Consider the following 19,608-nt stretch of genomic DNA (forward strand, 5'->3'; position numbering starts at 1 on the left):
TTAGACTCAATAGCTTAAGTCTCATAACATTATACATTTTTATGTATACATATTTATACATTTATATATATTATATATAAGAACAGTTGTTCTTATACTTTTTTGGTTGGACCTTTCAAAAGAGCTCGGGTTTAGGGTTTTTATTCATTTCTATTAACAGCTCCTAGACAGACTCTGGCTCTCTGCTTATCTCACTTTGTAACCAAACCTTGGCTGAGTTAGGCACTACCACCAAATGTGAGAGTTTTTCGTTTCAGACTCTCATGAAATAAATAACTCAGACTTAACTGAAATAAGTCTTTCAGCTAAAATTCTTGCAAGTTGAGATAAATCATTTGAGCTGTCACTATAGTGTATATCAGGTGAAATTCTATTGGTACTCAGTCTGTAAATATATTTAATCTGCTTTTCATCCAACCCACATTTCTTCCTCATACTATCAGAAAGCAGATACATCATAACTTGCATAATATAAAAAAAAATCATTAAGTATTTTTCAACTGAATCTATAAATGACTTAAGGATACTAGTTCTTGTCTGAAATGTTAAATAATCCATTTTAATATGGAAAATAAATCTAAAATGAACAAATATAAAGGTTGACCTCTATTGTACAAATGTTGATTGTATTGTTGTAAGCTGTTTTTAATGTTGTAATTTGTTTGTTAGCTAGAGACAGCTGGATCATTGATGTAATGATCTAGAGACCTTGCAAAATCTCCAAAACAATGCTTAGATTGTAGATATGAAGCAGTGTGTTGTGTTGGTTTCAAGAAGATAGTTATTTCAAGATAGTAGAGTGAAACAACTAGTATGTTAGCTATTATGGTTATGTCATGAAACTTAATTTAATTTTACATTAGCCCTAGTATTGTTAAGAGAAGTTTAAAGATCATTTTTAATGTAGGCTTACAACAAAGTATGACAATGTACAAGTATTCAAGCTTGTAGAAATATGAAAGGAAGAAAAAACTAATTTGTAATTGCTATTTGGACTAGTCTTTGAGTTATGTTCACCAGGTAATTTAGAGGAACCTACTAACAAAAGAACATTATAACATTTGGTATCAGTAGTGCAATTATTTTGGTGAAAAGATAATAGAACTTTGAATACATTGCAAATTACACTTCAGTTTTTGAAGATGACAACCATGAGGTCAAGTAGTGTGATTCAAGCTTTACTGGAGATGATAAAATTATCAAGACCAGATCAGTAAGAATGAAAACAGAAGATTTAAAGAAGATCAAGAAGAAAGAGAGAAAATTAAAAGATCATTGATAAATTTACAGAAGATTAAAGGAAGGGCAAAAAGAAAGAGAAAGAAAATTCAAATAAAAATGAGAAGAAAGGGACAGAAAATTAGAAGGATATGACAGGATGTTAAGAGAAAAGTTCAAAGAAAGAGACCTATTATTTAAAGAATTAAGATAAAAAATAAATCTTAATTAAAGACAACATCAATGAAGCTATAGGGGAATGTACAGATGAATTACAACAACAAGGTGAAGTAAAGAAACATTTCAGTGAGATAGAAAAGAGTATTATTGAAGTAGAAAATTCTATCATTGATAGAATAAAATATCTGGAAAATAAAGATGAAACCAGTCGCACCTCTTTCTGCATTGGCTCAAGTGTTCCAACCTAAAAATGTCATCTACTACTAGATATAGAATAGGAGAAGTTATTTGGTCTATACCTATTACCACTACTGCTATAGCACGTGTTGTTGAAAGACCTTCCTGGACTACTAGAACCATGACGCTAACAAATCCAATTCCAGAATGTATCTGGCTGGTTCAACATTGGCCAATAGAGAAAGCAACAGAATAGGATGGGAAGGTACCATGTGAGTCATACAAGTCTCAGTGTGAAATCATTTCCAGAGTGAATGGATGGAATAGTGAACAACAAGCCATCTGTGTTGCTGCCCATCTAAAGGGAACCAGCTTTGACATCTGAAAGCCATAGCCATAAAAACTATCAAGCATTGATAGTCATTTTATCTATCAGGATCAGAATGTTGCACCAGAATGAAGTATCCAGAGCAAAGTTCCAGAATAAGATATGGAGTAAAGAAGACCTTAGTTGAACTTGCAGTAAAATTGGGGAAGTCTGTCCAGTTGTCTTATTTGGGCACTCCTCATGAAATGATAATTCCTTGACACATGACCTATTTATAAATGTAATAACAACTTCACCCTCATTTCTGAAATCTTTTGGAGAATCCTGTGTTACTTATTACCTGGATGATGGAAAGGGCTTGTTGTACTTAAATATTTGAAAGGCTGTTGATAATATAACATGCAGACAATAAGGGGCTGTTTGGGCCTTAAAGGCTGTCATTGTACAGCCACCTTTTAGAAAAGTAAAAACTTAAACCCACACTTTAGTTTTAAGGAAATCACTTATTCCCCTTTTAAACTCCTATAAAGCACTGGCATATATTACTGCTGTTAGCAACTCATTCCATTAGTCAAATACCCTGTTATACAAATACAACTTTTTATTGGAGTCTAGCCTCTTTTTCTAAATCTTAAGCTTGTGCTGTGAATCTTCAGGATATAGCACAAATAAACCAGAGGACTTTATCCTATTGATTTCCAATATAATCTTTTTAAACTTCAGTAAGTTATACTTTTTTTCTTCTCTCTCTCTCAAACTAAAATAAGGAATTTCAACCTATCCCTGGAATCAGCCTTACAGCTTTTCTCAGAACAACTTCCAATAAATTAATATCCTTTCTTAAATGAGGAGACCAATACTTTACACAGTATTTCAAATGAGGCATTATTAATGATTTGAATAGAAAGATATTTACCTCTTTTGACTTGCATTTAATATGCCTATAAATACACTAAAATTCAGTTAATTCTACTAATAGCAACAGAACACTGCTTTGATGGCTTGAGTGACTTCTCAATTTGTCATGATCCTTCCTTCAGTTATGCTGTTGAGTTGTTTCCCATCTGTATTGAACATGATCCAAATTATAACTCAAATGTGTTACCTTGAACTTGCTGTAGTTAAAGGTAATATGCCAATTTTTTGTCCAACTTACAAATTGATCAGGGTCATGCCTCAACATCTTCATTATAGTTAAAAATATCCAATAATTTAATGTCATCATTTAATTTTATAATTCAGAAATAATCTTTTTACCTCTCTGTACATAGTAGCTATTTCTTGCATGCTAGCCATCTCTGAGGGAAATGATAAATTATTTATTATACTGACATCTCAAGTAAACATATCAGGTAATTCTTAGCTATATGTGGGAAGAGTAATTTACAAATACTAAAAATACTGTAAACCAATTGAAATTTAAAGCATGTATTGCTGGATATTGATATAGACATACATGTTGCTTAAAAATTTTTGTTTGACTGAATGACAAAGAAAAGCTATAAGCTATTCATATTATAGTATAGTGTGTTATTAATTTGTTATAAACTGTTAAGATATTAATTGGTATTATTTGTTAGAGAGATGGACAAGAAGATGTTATTCAGTTCTTTTTTTCTTCTCTTCCAGGTAATGAAAATAATTGAGAAGTGAAAAAAAATTTCCAACTGTAATAACACTGGAAAATAGAATCATTAATCTTGAGGCTTTTGTCTAATTGTAATGCCTGCAACTTTATATCGTCTTATTGTCACTGATAAAAAAAAATGTCCCATGTAATGTACAGTAGAGATAATGGTAAGTATGTTTAAATTTTGATTGTTCTAGTTGGTATTAGCATGCATTTGCTACTCTTTCCAGAAAACCTGATCTGTACTCATTGTTAAAGCTTTTTTTTTTAACTTAGTAGGTAAACACTATCTTTTAGTTTTTGTAGAATTCACTAGTATCTATTATATGTGAGAAGACACTTGATTTATTGCTAATTAAACTGTCTAGGATTGTGCAAGTACATGAAAATTATCTTTCAAGAAAGGTGGTTCGATATCATTCTAAGCAACAGTATATATTTTCTGTGTTTGCTTGTACAATTCATCTTTCTAGAAGTACCATGTAATTTCAATTCTTGTTTTTCAATTTTATGCACATATTTATTTTACTCTTTTTTGCCTTGCCCAAATATGAAGGGTATAATGAATCTAAGTTTAAAATGGACAGCAACTGCCTGTTGTAGAAACCATTACCTTTCGTCTTCAGGTAATGCGGAAGACTTTCGAAACGTTGTCCTCTACATTTGTAGGTTTCTACAACAGGCAGTTGCTGTCCATTTGAAACTTAGATTCATTATGAATATATGCTTACTAATTTAAAAGCTATAGCATGGAACTATAACAAGCACAGAATGGTTATGAGGTCGGTACTAGGGACCGAGCCCGTGCTGAGAGAGGTAAAGTGTAGTTGTAAGTCATCATCCTTACATTTGTGACTATAGGTGACAGTGAATTTTATATATATATAATTTCAGATCGTTATGTAGAAATTATATAAGCTAAATTTCATACAAATCACAAATAATCAGTTTTCACAAAACTTTAATTCAATAAAAATTTTGTTTAAGAAGCTTGGAAACAGAGGAAGCATGCATTATTGTATAAAAAAACAACAACTTGTATTTAAGAATTGTTTAGAAAAGTCACATGATGTGCTTCAAAAATGTGAAAATGGCCATAGATAATAGAAAGTGTAGCATAAAGATAGACATGTGCTGAAATTAATGAAATAATTATTTATATAAATTAACAGATTCCTACAGATAGATTTTGGGATAACTTTTAATTTGCTTGAATAAAATTATCTTAAGCCCTTAGTGGACACAGGCATCTGAGTTTTCAGCAGTTTGTGTTATTATCTTGTCATTGTACTGTATAGTTTAAAAGAAAAATTGTACGTTCAGAATTATATCACTAATCATTGTAGGAACATTATTATCTTTGTGCAAATATGTGCATGTTACAAAACGTTGTCAATCCCTGACCTCTCCCATACCATATAATCTTCCTTTTTCAAGGATTTTAGATGTCCTTTATAGGCACAAAATGATTTCACCAGTTGTTTATACAATTGATCTTAATTTTATGAAATATTTTATGTGACTCCTTGAAATAAAATCACATTTTAACAGTTTCATATGCTAATCATGTTATCCCACCTAAACATGTTTTTCAGACACCACATTCACAAATTCAAAAATACAGTGTTATATTTTGATAATCATCACTGTCAGTATGAAATTAGATGGGTGGCAACCCCCCCCCCACACGCACACGCATCATCCTGTTGTGCTGATTGATCAAAGAAATGTGGTAAACATATAAGGAACAGATACACACACATAATGACGTTTATTTATATAGATTACATTAATACATAAGCTTGCACTTTTAAGATTTACCAATCAATTCACTGGCAAAAGTTAATGAATTTAATATGAGGAATTCTCAAATTACTGTCTTCCAGTGCGATTAATGTTTACATTCTAAAAATATAGTACACGTATAAATCAGGACTGTCGAAGCATTAAAAAAATAGTAATTAAAGTTACGTATGTTACTTATTTAGTTCTGTTTTCTGTATATATTTTTTGTTCATTTTATTGAAATGAATAATATCAAATAGCTGTAGCATACTTCCTGCATTGATGTAACTGGCTCACATTTACGTGATAATAAATTCTCATTGGATTTTTTTATAGTTGTTTTTCAAGTTCATTAAATTATCTCTTTGCATGATTTTATTTTCTGAATTCTTTGGTCAAATTTTGCAGCAAACATTTTCCTGACTAGATATTCAATCTTGTTTTGCAGTTAAACATACCAGATTGTTTTTTAATATAGCCTATTCTATTCAAATGCACAGAATCTGCTCTTATTCATTATATCTGGGCATGTTAATATCATTTGGTGTCATATAAACTTTTAAGTTTAGTGCTGGTTAGGCAGGTAATCCCATTCATACTAAATAAGAGGTTCAGGGCCCACCAGTGGCATAGCGGTATGTCTGCGGATTTACAACGCTAGAATCCGGGTTTCGATACCCGTGATGGGCAGAGCACAGATAGCCCATTGTGTAGCTTTGTGCTTAATTACAAACAAGAGGTTCAGGATATAATCTTAGCCAATCATTCAAACAGCTTAACTGATCCTCTGTTGGTTTTTTCATCCAACTCATTTCCAACAATAAAGCTCTTCCTTCCCATCATTTTAATTTGAATCTAAACTACAGTATCTCTGCTGCTTTCAGATTCAGTGTGTACCATCACCTCTTATTTCTGATCCATCCAGTTCACAACTTTGACATATGGCTTTAGCATGTAAATATGTTAAGTGCATGACTGTGCACAAAATGATCACTGCAGTCACTGCATGAGATACAAAACAGTGCAGCCAGAATAGAGATGCTTGTATGTCATTCTCCTGGCTCGAACTTCTGTTGACGTGTAAACTCATTATCAGTCATTCCATGCCTCAGTCACTCCATGTATTCTTATCAAAACTGTGGCACTCAACACTGGGTGACAGACTATACATTGAATCAGTGAAGAGTTACACTTCCTGTCCAAACACCAGAAGGTCCAGCAAATATCCAGCTGATTGCTGTTTAGTTGCATGGTATGCTATCATCATGTGTAGTATGTGCTCATTGCATTTAGTTAGTTATGGATTATAAATTTCACATGTTTGTGCTTGATAGCCTAACTGCTCATTCTACCAGATCATCAGGTTGTGAGTGCTGCAATGATTCATAAGTGTTCAACACACTTAGTATTCTGCACAACTTTACAAACAACAAATGTTTAAGTTTGCTTCTTGATCTACGTGGATCACTTCTGGTACTCTGTAACCTGTTATCCAGTGTTCAAGTTTTGTATCAGTGATGACTTGCACTTATTTACCAAACCTAGCAATCACACTACTCTACAAGTTTCCTAAGTGTTCTATGTGAATTTTTCTAGATGTGCTATCTTTTGTTCAGTGACTTGACAGTGATGTTTTTGATGAAATGACAGCCAAATTAACTAACAAGTACCTGCTCATACTATATACTTTTACCAATTTCGGGCAGTTGACCTGCTATTCTCTGAAATGGAGACCTGCAGTTCCCAGCCTTGGCTTACCCTGTCATGGCTGGATTTTTGTCTAGAAAGCACAACAATGCAGTATTTACATCACACTTTAGTACTAATACAGCCAGAAGAATAATTTTCACATGTTTGCTATGGTGTGTGAATTTCCCTAGTGCATTCTACATTAGAGAACTTGGAACCACTAGCTGTATCAAATTGTCTAGCATATCTTTGTGAATCAAAGTACATTTCAACTTTTTTCAGTGCAGACAACAGTGAAGCTATCTTGGAGCAGTTGGCCACAAACCATTAATAATAAGATGAAAAACTCAGAAAGCAGTAAACTTCTGGGGATCTGATGAAGCTTTGTAGAATGGACAGCAACTGTCTGTTGTAGAGAGACAAGTGTAGAGGATGAATTTCGAAAATCTTTCTCCTTTCGTCTTCAGGTCAGTGTGTGTAAGGTGTTGTCGGTCTTTATAGTATTCTGGTGAATTGTGGAGAGCATGTTATGATTGGTTGGTTTATCCTTGTTTCTGATTGGAGGAGAGACTTCCTGTAGATTCAACCAATGGTAGCCACAGGCTACTCACCCCTAATCCAGCCTCTTTTTAGTGAAGGTTTAATTGTGTTCATATAAAGTGATTCTTTAATTTTTCTTGTCTTCCAAATTTTGTCTGTGTCGATGATTCTAGATTTTGTGTCCAGTTGACATGTTGAGTTCTGCAATGGCTGAATTTTGTGTTTTCATGATTTTTATACTGTCTTTATGTTCTTTTATTCTTGTCGCGAGTCTTCTTCCAGTTTCTCCAATGTATGTTTCGTTGCAGGAACACGGAATTTCATAAATGACGTTTTTCTGTTTCTCATAGGTAGGTTGTTGTTTGTTTTTTACTAAAATGGACCTTAATGCCACCAGACTTCTATCTTGAATTTCTTGACTATGCGTTTGAGTTTTTCACTGAAATTTTGCAGGTATGGGAGGTAAATGGTAGTAGTGGTAGTGTTTTTCTAATCTTTTTCTCTCTGTTGTGGTCTTCTTCAGGAAGTTTTTGATAAGGAGGAGGTGTAACCATTTTGTTGAAATCCCTCTACGATCTTTTGGCATTCTGTTTCAATGGATGTCTTATCGCAAATGTTTTCTGCTCTCTTGTTTAGGCATTGGATAATGCCACATTTTATCGAGATTGGATGATACAACTGGAAGTGTAGGTATCTGTTTGTGGTTGTGTAGGTTTTTCTGTATACGGTTGTAGTGATTTTTCTCTCTTATCTGCTGACGAGTATGCCAAGAAATGGTAGGCTGTTCTGGGGATCTGTTTATAATCCAACTCCATCTTCTATATGAACCAGAAATTTTACTTAAGTGTACCATAGCACAGTACTTTTCTGGTTTCGGTTTCAAGCTTACTTTCTTAATCTGCTGAAATAGCAAGCTGAAAGGTTCAACTAAATGCCAAACATAAAATAAAATTAGATGTCTGTTTTGTTCTAGGTATCTCCGCATAATTTTTATCAACAACAGTTTTCAGTGACAAATGTGTTACATATACAAACATAACATGAAATTCATACAAGCCATCTCTGTTACTGAAAACAGTTTAAAGTCTTTCGTCATCCAGCTTTATGTACTAGACTATCCATAAACTTTCATGTACACTACACACAGTCTATAATTTCTGGAATTTATCTCAGTATTAGAACTTCAGCTTTTCTGTCACACAGGCAAAACTGCCATACAACTTTTAAAACAGATCCATTCTTAAGATCTTAATTTTTTGACATCAGACCAGAAACATCTAACTTTGTTTGGTTGGAAAGTTGGAGAAATGTCTTTCTACTGATAATTAGCTGATTATCATCTGTCAGAGTAGAGGTGCAATTCACCTGCCAGTGTTTCTTACACTCCATATAAAGTCCTGGTTGCATTTTTATCTACCAGAAATAGCATCATATCTAAAAGCTTTACTGCTGCTGCTGCCACTACATTTTATATTATCTTTTCATGCATTTAGTTCAAAGAGACCACTTCAAATTATGTCATCATAAATACTGCTTCTGTCATGGATATGATATTCCTGACTTCCAATAGTGCATCATGATCTCACTCAACTACCCTTCTATGAACTTTTTGACAACAATTGTATCAAACTGCATGTGCCATCTTAGAATATGCCTTCTCATGGGCAAGTAATCTGAATATGCACTTACATTTTTAGTGGGTCTATGCTTCATGCTTTGAGTGTCTGATCATTCAGGTACTCAATTATGGTAAATGCTAGACTGCCCAAGTTGAACATTAGACATTGCACAACCTGTTTTGCCTCTAACCATTTCAGATGACAGCTAGCTTGAAATGTTTCAAGTACTAGTCTAGATTCTCATGAGCCATTCCTTTGAACATTTAAAGGCTTAACTCTTCTGTGTCATCAACATTCAGCAGAGGAGGCAAAAATAAACCTCATAACCAGGTACTATCAATTGGTTTATCCAATCACCCATAAGCTATTGTCCTTAGGGTTGCTAAGAGATCCATACATCCATATAAACACAGGACTGCCATTCCACACCAGCAAGACAATGAGTTATGAATTCAGATGCATCCACAGATGGAGGTCGGAAAATTGTTAATAAGACTTTCAGCTAAATGAAAGAGGTATGATTTGTGGATTTGGTCAGTATTTGATTGAAAAAGCGGTTGCAGAAAATTTGCAGCATTTGAAACACGATATTAGTACTATTCCCATTTCTTCCAGTGAATGTGAACGAGGGCTTTTGCAGATGAATTTGATTGTCACCTCAACCAGAGCTTTGTTGATGACAAAAACCATTTCAGCACTTTTGTTTATTAAACTTGTTGGACCACCCCTTCCATACTTTGACCCAAAAAAATATATAGAGTCATGGTTGCTCCAAAAATGTCACTCAGCAGTAGACATCAAAATCAAAGGAACGAAGTCGGGATATTGCGTCAGATGTGAACATGATGAAATATTCTATAAAACAGTAATTCAGTAATAATGGTTGGAGATGGCTTGAATGGGTAATGAAGAAAAACTTTAATATAAGTTCAACATAACAGCAAATGTACAACGTTTCGACAAGGTTTTGTCATCTTCATTACCCATTCAAGCCATCTCCAACCATTATTAGTCTCAAAGTGGGTTAAAACTTGGTAACTGAAGCTACCACAGGGTATAAAAGTTGCAACATAGTTGTCCTAACAAGTATTATGTACCATACGAAACTTTTGACATTGTCTTTGTGGCATACCATCATAATAATAATCACTAATAAGTATTTACATTATGCTGGTATTTGTTCGTTTTTAATAATGTTGAACACCTAAGAAACATACCAATCCAAAATTTCAATAACATGAAGTATATATGAAACATATATCTGCATATTTTCAAAACATACTTACCCTCCACTGACACTTTAGCTATTCCTCGATGTTGGCTTTGCCTATCTAAGCGTTGATCTCGCATGCTCCAGTCTTTTATAACCCACTTAGATGCCTGTGGCAATATATAATTTGCAAATCCCTCCACCTGCATCAATGTGCCCTCAATCTTGACACTGTATATAATAAGCACCTCATTCAGATAATGTTATCAGTTTTTCTCGACAGTGTGTTGGTCATGGTTTTCCAGACGAGGGGCTGTGGTTCATCCTGTTATGGATTTCTATTTTCACGTTGCCTTGTGGATTTCCATATAATTATTATTTCCTTTAAAGAAATGGATTTGATGATTGTGGGTATGAATTCCCATATTACCCTTGTCAGCACAGTGGTTAATCTCACCTCCCCTATTCCTCCTCTGTTATCTAGTGTCTCTTTACAGTTGGGAAGGGAGTCACTCTCAGTTGAGGCTATCTGTGTTTTGATCTGTTATGAGATGGAAACATACATTTGGCCTAGAGGTATTTTCAGCTTTTCACGACTCCAATATGGATCAACCACCTCCTACTCCTTTTCTTCAATTAGTCATTTGGGTTATGAAACTTTGGGACTTTTCTCTGTGACCTTTGAGTTGACTCCTCCCTTGATGGTGAAATGGTTGGGGGGGGGGGGGGGGCTATTTAGTTATTTCTTCTTCACCTAATATTCTTTGTTCATGCTGAGAGATTTACTGCTTTATTATGTGATGGGGTAGATATACCTTGTACTCTTGTTTGTCTGTTTACATGCTTTGGCTTTCCACCTCCAGGGGGACATATTTTTTTAATTCCACAGACTAAAATTATTTTATTTTGGATATGTGGGATTCCAGATTGGTTCATGTTATCACTTTGTACCAATCACATTTTTTTTTATATTTGTTTGTTCCTCAGTCTTGCTCTGTGATGTCTCTTCCCGTGCAAATTGTTGGCAGCCTATCAATAGTTCCCACATTAATTTGTGGATGAATTGGGTCTTCTACAGACTTCTATCTTGATCACTTTGACTGCTTTTGTTCTTTCTGTAGAGATACCTTGGTGAAGGGACTTTGTGTACCTGCTGTAGCCTCTGGGTGTTACATGTGGCTTCTTTTTATCATCACTTCATGTACGCGGGTGTCCCAAAGGTACTACATGCTTTGTCTCGACAACCATTCGAGCCTTTAGCCTCAAGCATCCACCTATTATCTCTCCCTTAATGGGTATTTTGTTGCTTCTGGCATGTTGATATCATCAGTTGTAGTTGTTGACATGTTTGTAGGACTCTATATCTCTCCCTGTAGGTCCTTCTGTACCATCATAGGTCCTTTCTTTCTATGTCTCTGGTAATCAGGGAAGGGGATATATCCCTCTCCACAGTTCTTTTGCCAACTATTTTTCACCTCTACAATCGATCATACGCTGATTATTTGTTTGTCCTGTCAAGCCCAGAGGTGTTATGTGGCTCACTCTAACTCCTTTCATGGTGGTAGTTCTTACCTCTGTATTCTTTGGAATCCTTTGGTTTCCTGAGATTTATCCCCACTTCCTTGGAGGTGGATTTGCAAATACCCATGTGGCATATTCTGGATTTTACAGGTGAGGAATCTCATTTCATGCTGATAGTTCTTACCTCTGTGTTCTTTGGGATAATTCGGTTTATTGAAATTTATCCCCACTTCCTTGGAGGTGGATTTGCAAATATCCATGTGGCATATTCTGGATTTTACAGGTGAGGAATCTCATTTAATGGTGATAGTTCTTACCTCTGTGTTCTTTGAGATCATTTGATTTACTGAAATTTATCTCCACTTCCTTGGAGGTGAATTTGCAAATAGCCATGTGGCATATTCTGGATTTTACAGGGAAGAAATCTCCTGAGAGTTACCTTTCATCAGCTTCAGCACATTTATGTCTTTCACTGCCCATTTCTTTGATTCACTGGGGAATATTTAATTGGCCTGTATGTGGACTTCTCCTAGTGCATTTATCTCACATTCTATATATGATCTGGCAGTTTTTCTTCTGGGGGTTTTCTACTATCTCCATGGCTGTTTTAATAACATCTGCTGGATTATATAGAGGAGGGATTAATTATATATTCTCTTTCTTTTCCAGGGTCCCTTACATCATGCTTTCACTGGATCTCACTCTGTGGCAAGTGTTGCCCATACAGGTGTGCTTTTATCAGTCCAATTTCACACTAGCAACCAATTTGACTATACATAATTCTGGTTGCAACATGCTCTGTAGGAATGGGGTGTTCTATAAGACCATCTAGGTGCATTAATAATGGCTGGAGACGGATTGAATGGGTAATAAAGAAAAACTTTAATATAAGTTTAACATAACAGCAGATGTACAACGTTTCGACAAGGTTTTGTCATCATCTAGGTGCATTATCGGATGGTATTACCATATTATCATGGACCACTACTCATTGACTGTCATGAGTAAAGCTAAAGAGGATTCTACCTGTCCCTGCTGATCATTGTATTGAATAAATCTGGGTCGGTTTGCTTTTAAAAATCTAGAGAACTTGGTTCACCTATTGTACTGTTTCTAGAGCACTGTTCATCAGGGTTCCCCAATGCACAATTACCTCCAGGTTCTACTAGTGGAGCTAGGTTGTCCTTACCATACCCAGTTTCCAGTCACTGTGGTGGTGGACAGAGACCTTTCCTCCAGAGTGCTCAAGTCTGTTCCTCCACTCTTGGAGAAGAGAGCAAAGCTGGGGGCCCTCTTTCCCGGGTCCCTCAATGTATTTCCCAGGTATCTGTAGGAGTGGCACTTGCCTACGTGGAAGACTACTTGTAGTACCGGTTCAGATTTGATACTATGCTATCCAGTTGGGGTGTGCTTGGTCTTTCTTATGAACAATATTGGGTTGTATATTGTTCATGGTCCACTATCTCCTCATAATTCCAAACTCATAGTGGTCCCATCCTAGGTTTCTGGTTGAACACAGTGTTCCATGTCCTCTTCATAATTCCAGGGGCAAGTGGAATGCTCCTTGCCTTCTTGAGTTCTGTTCTTTTGGTTGAATAAGGTATATATGATCCAGTAATTCTGAATCTAGGGTGGTATCTTTTGGACTTTTTCAGGTGGAAGAGAAAGTTTGTCCACATCAGTGTTGCTTTCTTTCTTGTTGTAATTCTGGTGGTTCAGAACACATCACTCTATGGCTACAGGTTGGGATCCAATCAAAAATATATCTGTATTGTGGTCCTATTCACCAACATAGAATGTAGTTGTGGAACCTCGGTTATCTGGTTGGGGCTGGCCTACCATAATTACTCATGTACTAATCTACCCTTGGTGAAGAACATACCTGTCTCGATGTAGTGCAGTTTTCCCACTTGGGTACCACTCTTATCTTGGTACACCCCTATTCTATACAGATACAGTGCACTCACTGGCCCCTCTACCTTCTCATTGTGGGATTCTAGCTAAAGTGGCAGTGGAGGGTATATATGTTTTGGAAGTTAACATTTTCCTAAATTTAAAATGTATTTCCAATAATACTTACCTCTGCTGACACTCTACCGCCCTTCCTCCACACTAAGAGCCGGTGTTAGAGACTGGGATGGTGTAAGTCTTGTAAAAGTGAATGAGGTGTTTATATACAGTGTCAGGATAGAGGTTGCATTGACGCAGGTGGAGGGATTGGCAAATTAGATATTGCCAAAGGCTTTTAAGTGGAGTATAAAAGACTGGAGCATGCAAGACCAATGCTTAGATAGGCAAAGCCAATGTCTTAAAATAGCTGAAGTGTCAGCAGAGGTAAGTATTATTGTCAAAACATTTTCAATTTAGGAAAATGTTAACAACCAAAGGTTGGTTGTAGATGAATTTACTTTTTACAACCAGTTTCTATTTACAAACTTGGTTCGAGAATTGTAGCTTTGTTGGATTTTTATTTTAAGAAATACAGGTACATTTTCTATTGTATTAATTGTTGTTGGTTTTATATGTTGCTTCCCCAAAAGGAAGAGTAGTTATGCCAATAAATTACTTACAGTGAAAGATAACTAGTTTATTTGTGTGTCTAAAGTTTTAATACACAGACTCACTATAAAATTGACATGATATGCTTTGTTAATTTTCCATTTTGTTCATGATTGTGTTTTAAATCATTCAATAAGCATTTTATTGTTCAAACAATATTGTATTGACTTAACACTTACCATTATTCTGACCATTTTTGCCAATTTTAAAGGCTTTTGTTGAGAGCAACCCAAATATAAAGTGGTGCCCTTTTCCTGGTTGTGGACAAGCTGTTAGACTGCCAGAAAATGAAATAACAACACCAGAGTTTGTTGCAATTCCCAATACTTCTCCACCTTCTCCTGTTTCACATGCAGTGGATTGTGGTAATGGTCATTATTTCTGTTGGTAAGAATTTTTTTATATTAATATTTTATTAAGTAAAATCCCTGGTAGATACAACCCCTTCCAATAATGACTGCCTTTCAAATATAACTTTTTTTTTCTGTGCAGGGAATGATTTTACATTGATCTGACCTCCCACAAATGACTTCATGACAAATGTGATATATAACTGTAATTTTTTGGCAGAAGGTCAAATAATGACCTCTCTATAACGAATTTTTTTCATATCAATAATGTAATCTACAGAGACACATGAATACAGTATGGAACAGAGAGGTCACATGATTGGAGATTGCTTCACAGCTTAGTATATGTATCTTGGGACTCTGGGGTGTTCATGTCAAACTCCTTGGTACATACATGTAAGTATTTTGGTTTAAAAACTTTCAAGTCCTGAGAGGTAACTAGGGGCAGTCAGAAACTGTTGTTTGTCTTCACCCCAATCACGAAATTAAGGTTTATTCTTTTAGTGAATGTAGTACATTTTGAGTTAGTGGCCTAGACATTAAGTCACTTGATTAGGATTTACAAGTTGGGTGTGAAGATTATTAACTCGCGGTTTGTTGAGTAACAGACTGGACTAATCTGTGAGGTAAGCCTGGCTAATGAACTGCCTCAAGGCATCCAGTAAAGTTGAGAACAGGAAGTCGCTGTGAAGAAGAAGAAAGCTCGAAGTGTTGATATAAAAACGTGATGTGGACATTGATATTGATCAAAGTGTTTGACGAAAGCAACAAATTAAACAAAATATGGAAATTGGAGAATTTTTAGTCAACTTGAAAATGTTTTAATGCAATATATTATATTTTATGTAGTATTTGTATTCAGAGAGGATTACCTTATTAGATATTGGCTAGAGTCTAGCAATAATTTAGTTCAGAAATGTATTCTTATTTCTTTACTGGTTCTTTTAAATTTGTGGAATGGTCCCTTTTCAGAACTGGGATCAAAGGATCCAAGTTTTAAAGTGAAATTTTGGTCTAGGGTGGGGCTGTTTTCTTCAGTTGAGATAAGTAGCTTCTGATGTTTAGTTCTTTGTTTAAAATTACTATGTTTTGTATAGATATACTGTGGATTTTTTGAGTTGCAATGGTGATAAATATGGGATGTTTTTTATTATGTTCAGTGAATCTGGTTTCCAATTTTCTTCCAGTTTCTCTGATGTAGAATTCTGGACATTTATTGCATGTTAGTTTGTAAATTGATACAAAAATCATGCACCGAAAACTAACAATGAAACACTTCTTGATATAATAACTGCCAGACTTGTCAACATTCAAAGTGACTCCATTAAGTGTGCAAACAAAGAAAGATGGACAATTTTTCATGAAATAAATTTTGTGTCAGTTTGTGATATTTTATATGAATGTAATAAAAATGTGATTTGTGTATTTTTATGAAATAAATGTGATCAATAAATAAATTATTTTACATAAAACACAAACAAAATAATTTTAAGTTATCTTTATTGAACTGTTATGTATCCTAACTATTATTATACAGTGTACCAATTTGCTACATTATCTGACATCCTAGTCAATATATTAACCATTATGCTCAACCCGTGGGAATAGCAAATGGCACAGCTTGAACTCGGTCATTCGTTAGCTGGTTATCAATCCTTTGAATAACAACTTCCGTCGGCTGTGACTTTTTTATCATTACTTGGTCGGTCGTGTCTGAGAGTGACTACTGTATTCAAGGATTTATTGATCTTATATTTACTGTTTCAATTTTTTAAATGGTTTGTTATACTTTACAGATATTTAGAGAAGATGAAATAGTATTAAAATAATAGTACTGATGGTCTTTTACTTGTTGAGAAAGTAAAACTGGCAACACCCACTTTGTGACAGATATTTGTGAATGTATGTATTGACATTGTAAATGGCTTGTTCTCTTTTATAGACATTAAGATAAAAAATTAATTGTGTTAAAAGGTTTTAGTTAGAAGTATATAAATAATGAGTATTTTTCTGTGGGATACTCATAAATCCTGCAAAAGACATTTGAGTAAAGGTGTTACATAGGATCAAGCCTGCAATTTTATGCCTGTGATTGAGCTTAAAGCTTTGTGGCTACTGTCATAGACTGTACTAAAGTCAAGTCATTCTAGAGATATTCATTGTTTCACAGAGTTAATTTTAAATTGATATTTTACATTACTGAAACATAGAGATTTCTTGCTGTTATAATATGCAACAGAATACATGTATGAAGCTTTGATTATTTGACATCTAGTGCTTCACTGAGTGAAATGCCATTTTTTATTATTAAACATCAAACTTTTTTGCTGATTCATATGCAATAAAAAAAGTAATGTAAGACAACACTATGTTTAGTTCTACTGTTAAAATAACTACATAACAAATATCCAGCTATGTAGGAAAAAATTAAGGTACATCTCAATGATACATCTAGTTACAAACCACTTAAGAAAGACCCTAAAAAAATTGGAAAGGAATGCTAAAGACATTTTGGAGCGATTTAAAACCACTATACCCATGCGACTTCTTGATAACCTTAGGTCATCTCATTCAAAACTTCCTGAACTGTATGGATTACCCAAAGATCATAAACCTGATTCACCCCTAAGAACCATACTCTCCATATGCAACTCTCCTTTAGTGTCTGTATCATGGCTGCTTGAAAAGTTACTTCACCCTCTCCTTAACAAAATACCTTCACACCTTAATAGCACCGATGACTTTTTCAACGGATTATGCAAAGATGATTTACAGATAAATTCGAACACTATCCTCTTGACTCTTGATGTTGTTTCTATGTATCCATCCTTTCCAATAGAAGAAAGTATAAGCTTGGATATGAATCTTCTTAGATCAACCAGCTGTTATACTAATTGATATTCCTACAGAAGTCATTGAAAATTCTCTCAGATTTATTCTCCACAACAATTACTTCAAATTTGATTCGACTCTCTAGAATCAAAAGAAAGGCATCACTATAGGCAATAATATTTCTGTCATTGTGGCCTCTGTTTTTATGCATTTCTTTGAATCATCAGCTCTTACTCATGGAATTTTGAAACTAATCTTGAACCCACTAGATGGTACAGATATATTGATGACATTTTTGGTACGTGGATCATGGACTCCCTTCTCTTTTGGAATTGGTTGAATTCCTTAACAGTCAACACTCTGACATAATGCTCACACTTACTCATACCCATAATGTCCAGAAATCTATACCCTTTCTTGATACCATGGTCACTATCGTAAACAGCAAACTCGTGACTTCCGTATATCAAACCACATGTTAAGCCTATTATTCTACATTTTAACTCACACCATCCACCAGCTACTAAATGAGGTGTCATTATCGGTCAACTTAATAGTATTGAGAAAATCTGCAACACCACGGACGATAAGATGTAAGCCAGGGTCAAACTTTAAAAGCTACTATTGTCCAATAGCGACCCGTATAGTTACATTACAAAGATATTTCACAGTTTTGACTCCCAAGATATTAACAAACAATATAAAAAAAAGAAACTACTACATCAAGACACTGTTTCATGGATTATGTATGCCCTTTGTCGATTAACCTTTAACTACTTGCCTTCGTCAAGCGATTAGAAGATCTGGTTTGAATATCAAAATCATACAAAAACCTGGTAGAAAACTGAAGGATATACTCACTCGTTCAAGCCTTTAATATCAACAATATATGTAAATCCAAAAGGTATTTTGCAAAGACGAATGGCTTAGAGAAGTCCTGCACACTTAAAAACACTCTATGAACCTACATGTACACAGTGTTCGGCCACATATACAGGTGAATCCAGTCATCTAATACATGATCATTTCAAAGAACACATTCATGCCACTGGGAATTTTGGCAACAAAGAAGCCACTACTGAACATTACTTAAAAGAACACAGCACAATCAATGGGACACCTTATACAATCAAAATTTTAGAAACTTGTGACAATTTTCTTGACAGAAAATATAAGGAATCACTTTTGATTCAATCCAGACTTGTTTCCATTAATAGGTACAATGCCTGGCCCTTTTAACATTTTATTTTTATTATTATTAGTTTTATCATTACTGATTTTATCTATTTTTATGTTATTATTATCATTTTCCCTATTTTTATGATCAATGATTCAAAACTGTTTGACTACACTTGTATCATGTATACTTTTCAGTTATATTGTTCTAGCTGTATCTTGTTTTCATTTATTGTAATTAAAAATCAGTTTGGTAACATTTGATGTTCATAGACCCTTGATAAAAACGTAAGACAAAACATCAGGTACATGTAATTAAACATTTTTTCTGAAGTTGTTTGTCATCTTAATTAAATAACTAGTGCATGGTACGGTTTGTTATTAGTGGCCAATCAAGAACACCATACTCAGCCATTCACATTATTATTATTCTATCAGTGTATGTGAGATCTTTATACAGAAATAAAATCCGTCATTGACTCATCATATTATGTGCACACTAACCAAGAACTTAACTAGCATTTCTAAAAGAATGTAATGGTTTAATTTTTAGTTAACTTTTGAAATAAAGCATGTTGACTAATAATAATACTGTCATGATATAAAAGATTGTTTAATATAGGTAGTATTAATTAATTTATTTTGGGAGTTAATATTTCATGATTGTTTAGTTTCATTCATAATAAGAAAGTTAAGAGCAGATGATTGTTGGAAGTTGTCTTTGTAAGTTATTGATGTCAAGGCTACAGAGATTTCTAGAACATCCTGGTGAGAGATATAAATAGAAGCAACAG

General features: G+C 34.5%; 1 protein-coding gene across 4 annotated transcripts in view; it reads left to right on the forward strand.

Annotated features, from left to right (window-relative positions):
* LOC106461355 (ankyrin repeat and IBR domain-containing protein 1-like) overlaps positions 1-19,608 on the forward strand; it is a 268,562-nt gene that overhangs the window by 141,657 nt on the left and 107,297 nt on the right. For all 4 annotated transcript variants that reach the window (XM_022388283.1, XM_022388284.1, XM_022388285.1 and 1 more), the window contains one exon: positions 14,668-14,843. In XM_022388283.1, coding sequence (XP_022243991.1) covers positions 14,668-14,843 — 176 coding nt within the window. The remainder of the gene's footprint in view (positions 1-14,667; positions 14,844-19,608) is intronic.

The sequence above is a fragment of the Limulus polyphemus genome, unplaced genomic scaffold, assembly GCF_000517525.1.
Source record: "Limulus polyphemus unplaced genomic scaffold, Limulus_polyphemus-2.1.2 Scaffold942, whole genome shotgun sequence".
Taxonomy (NCBI): domain Eukaryota; kingdom Metazoa; phylum Arthropoda; class Merostomata; order Xiphosura; family Limulidae; genus Limulus; species Limulus polyphemus.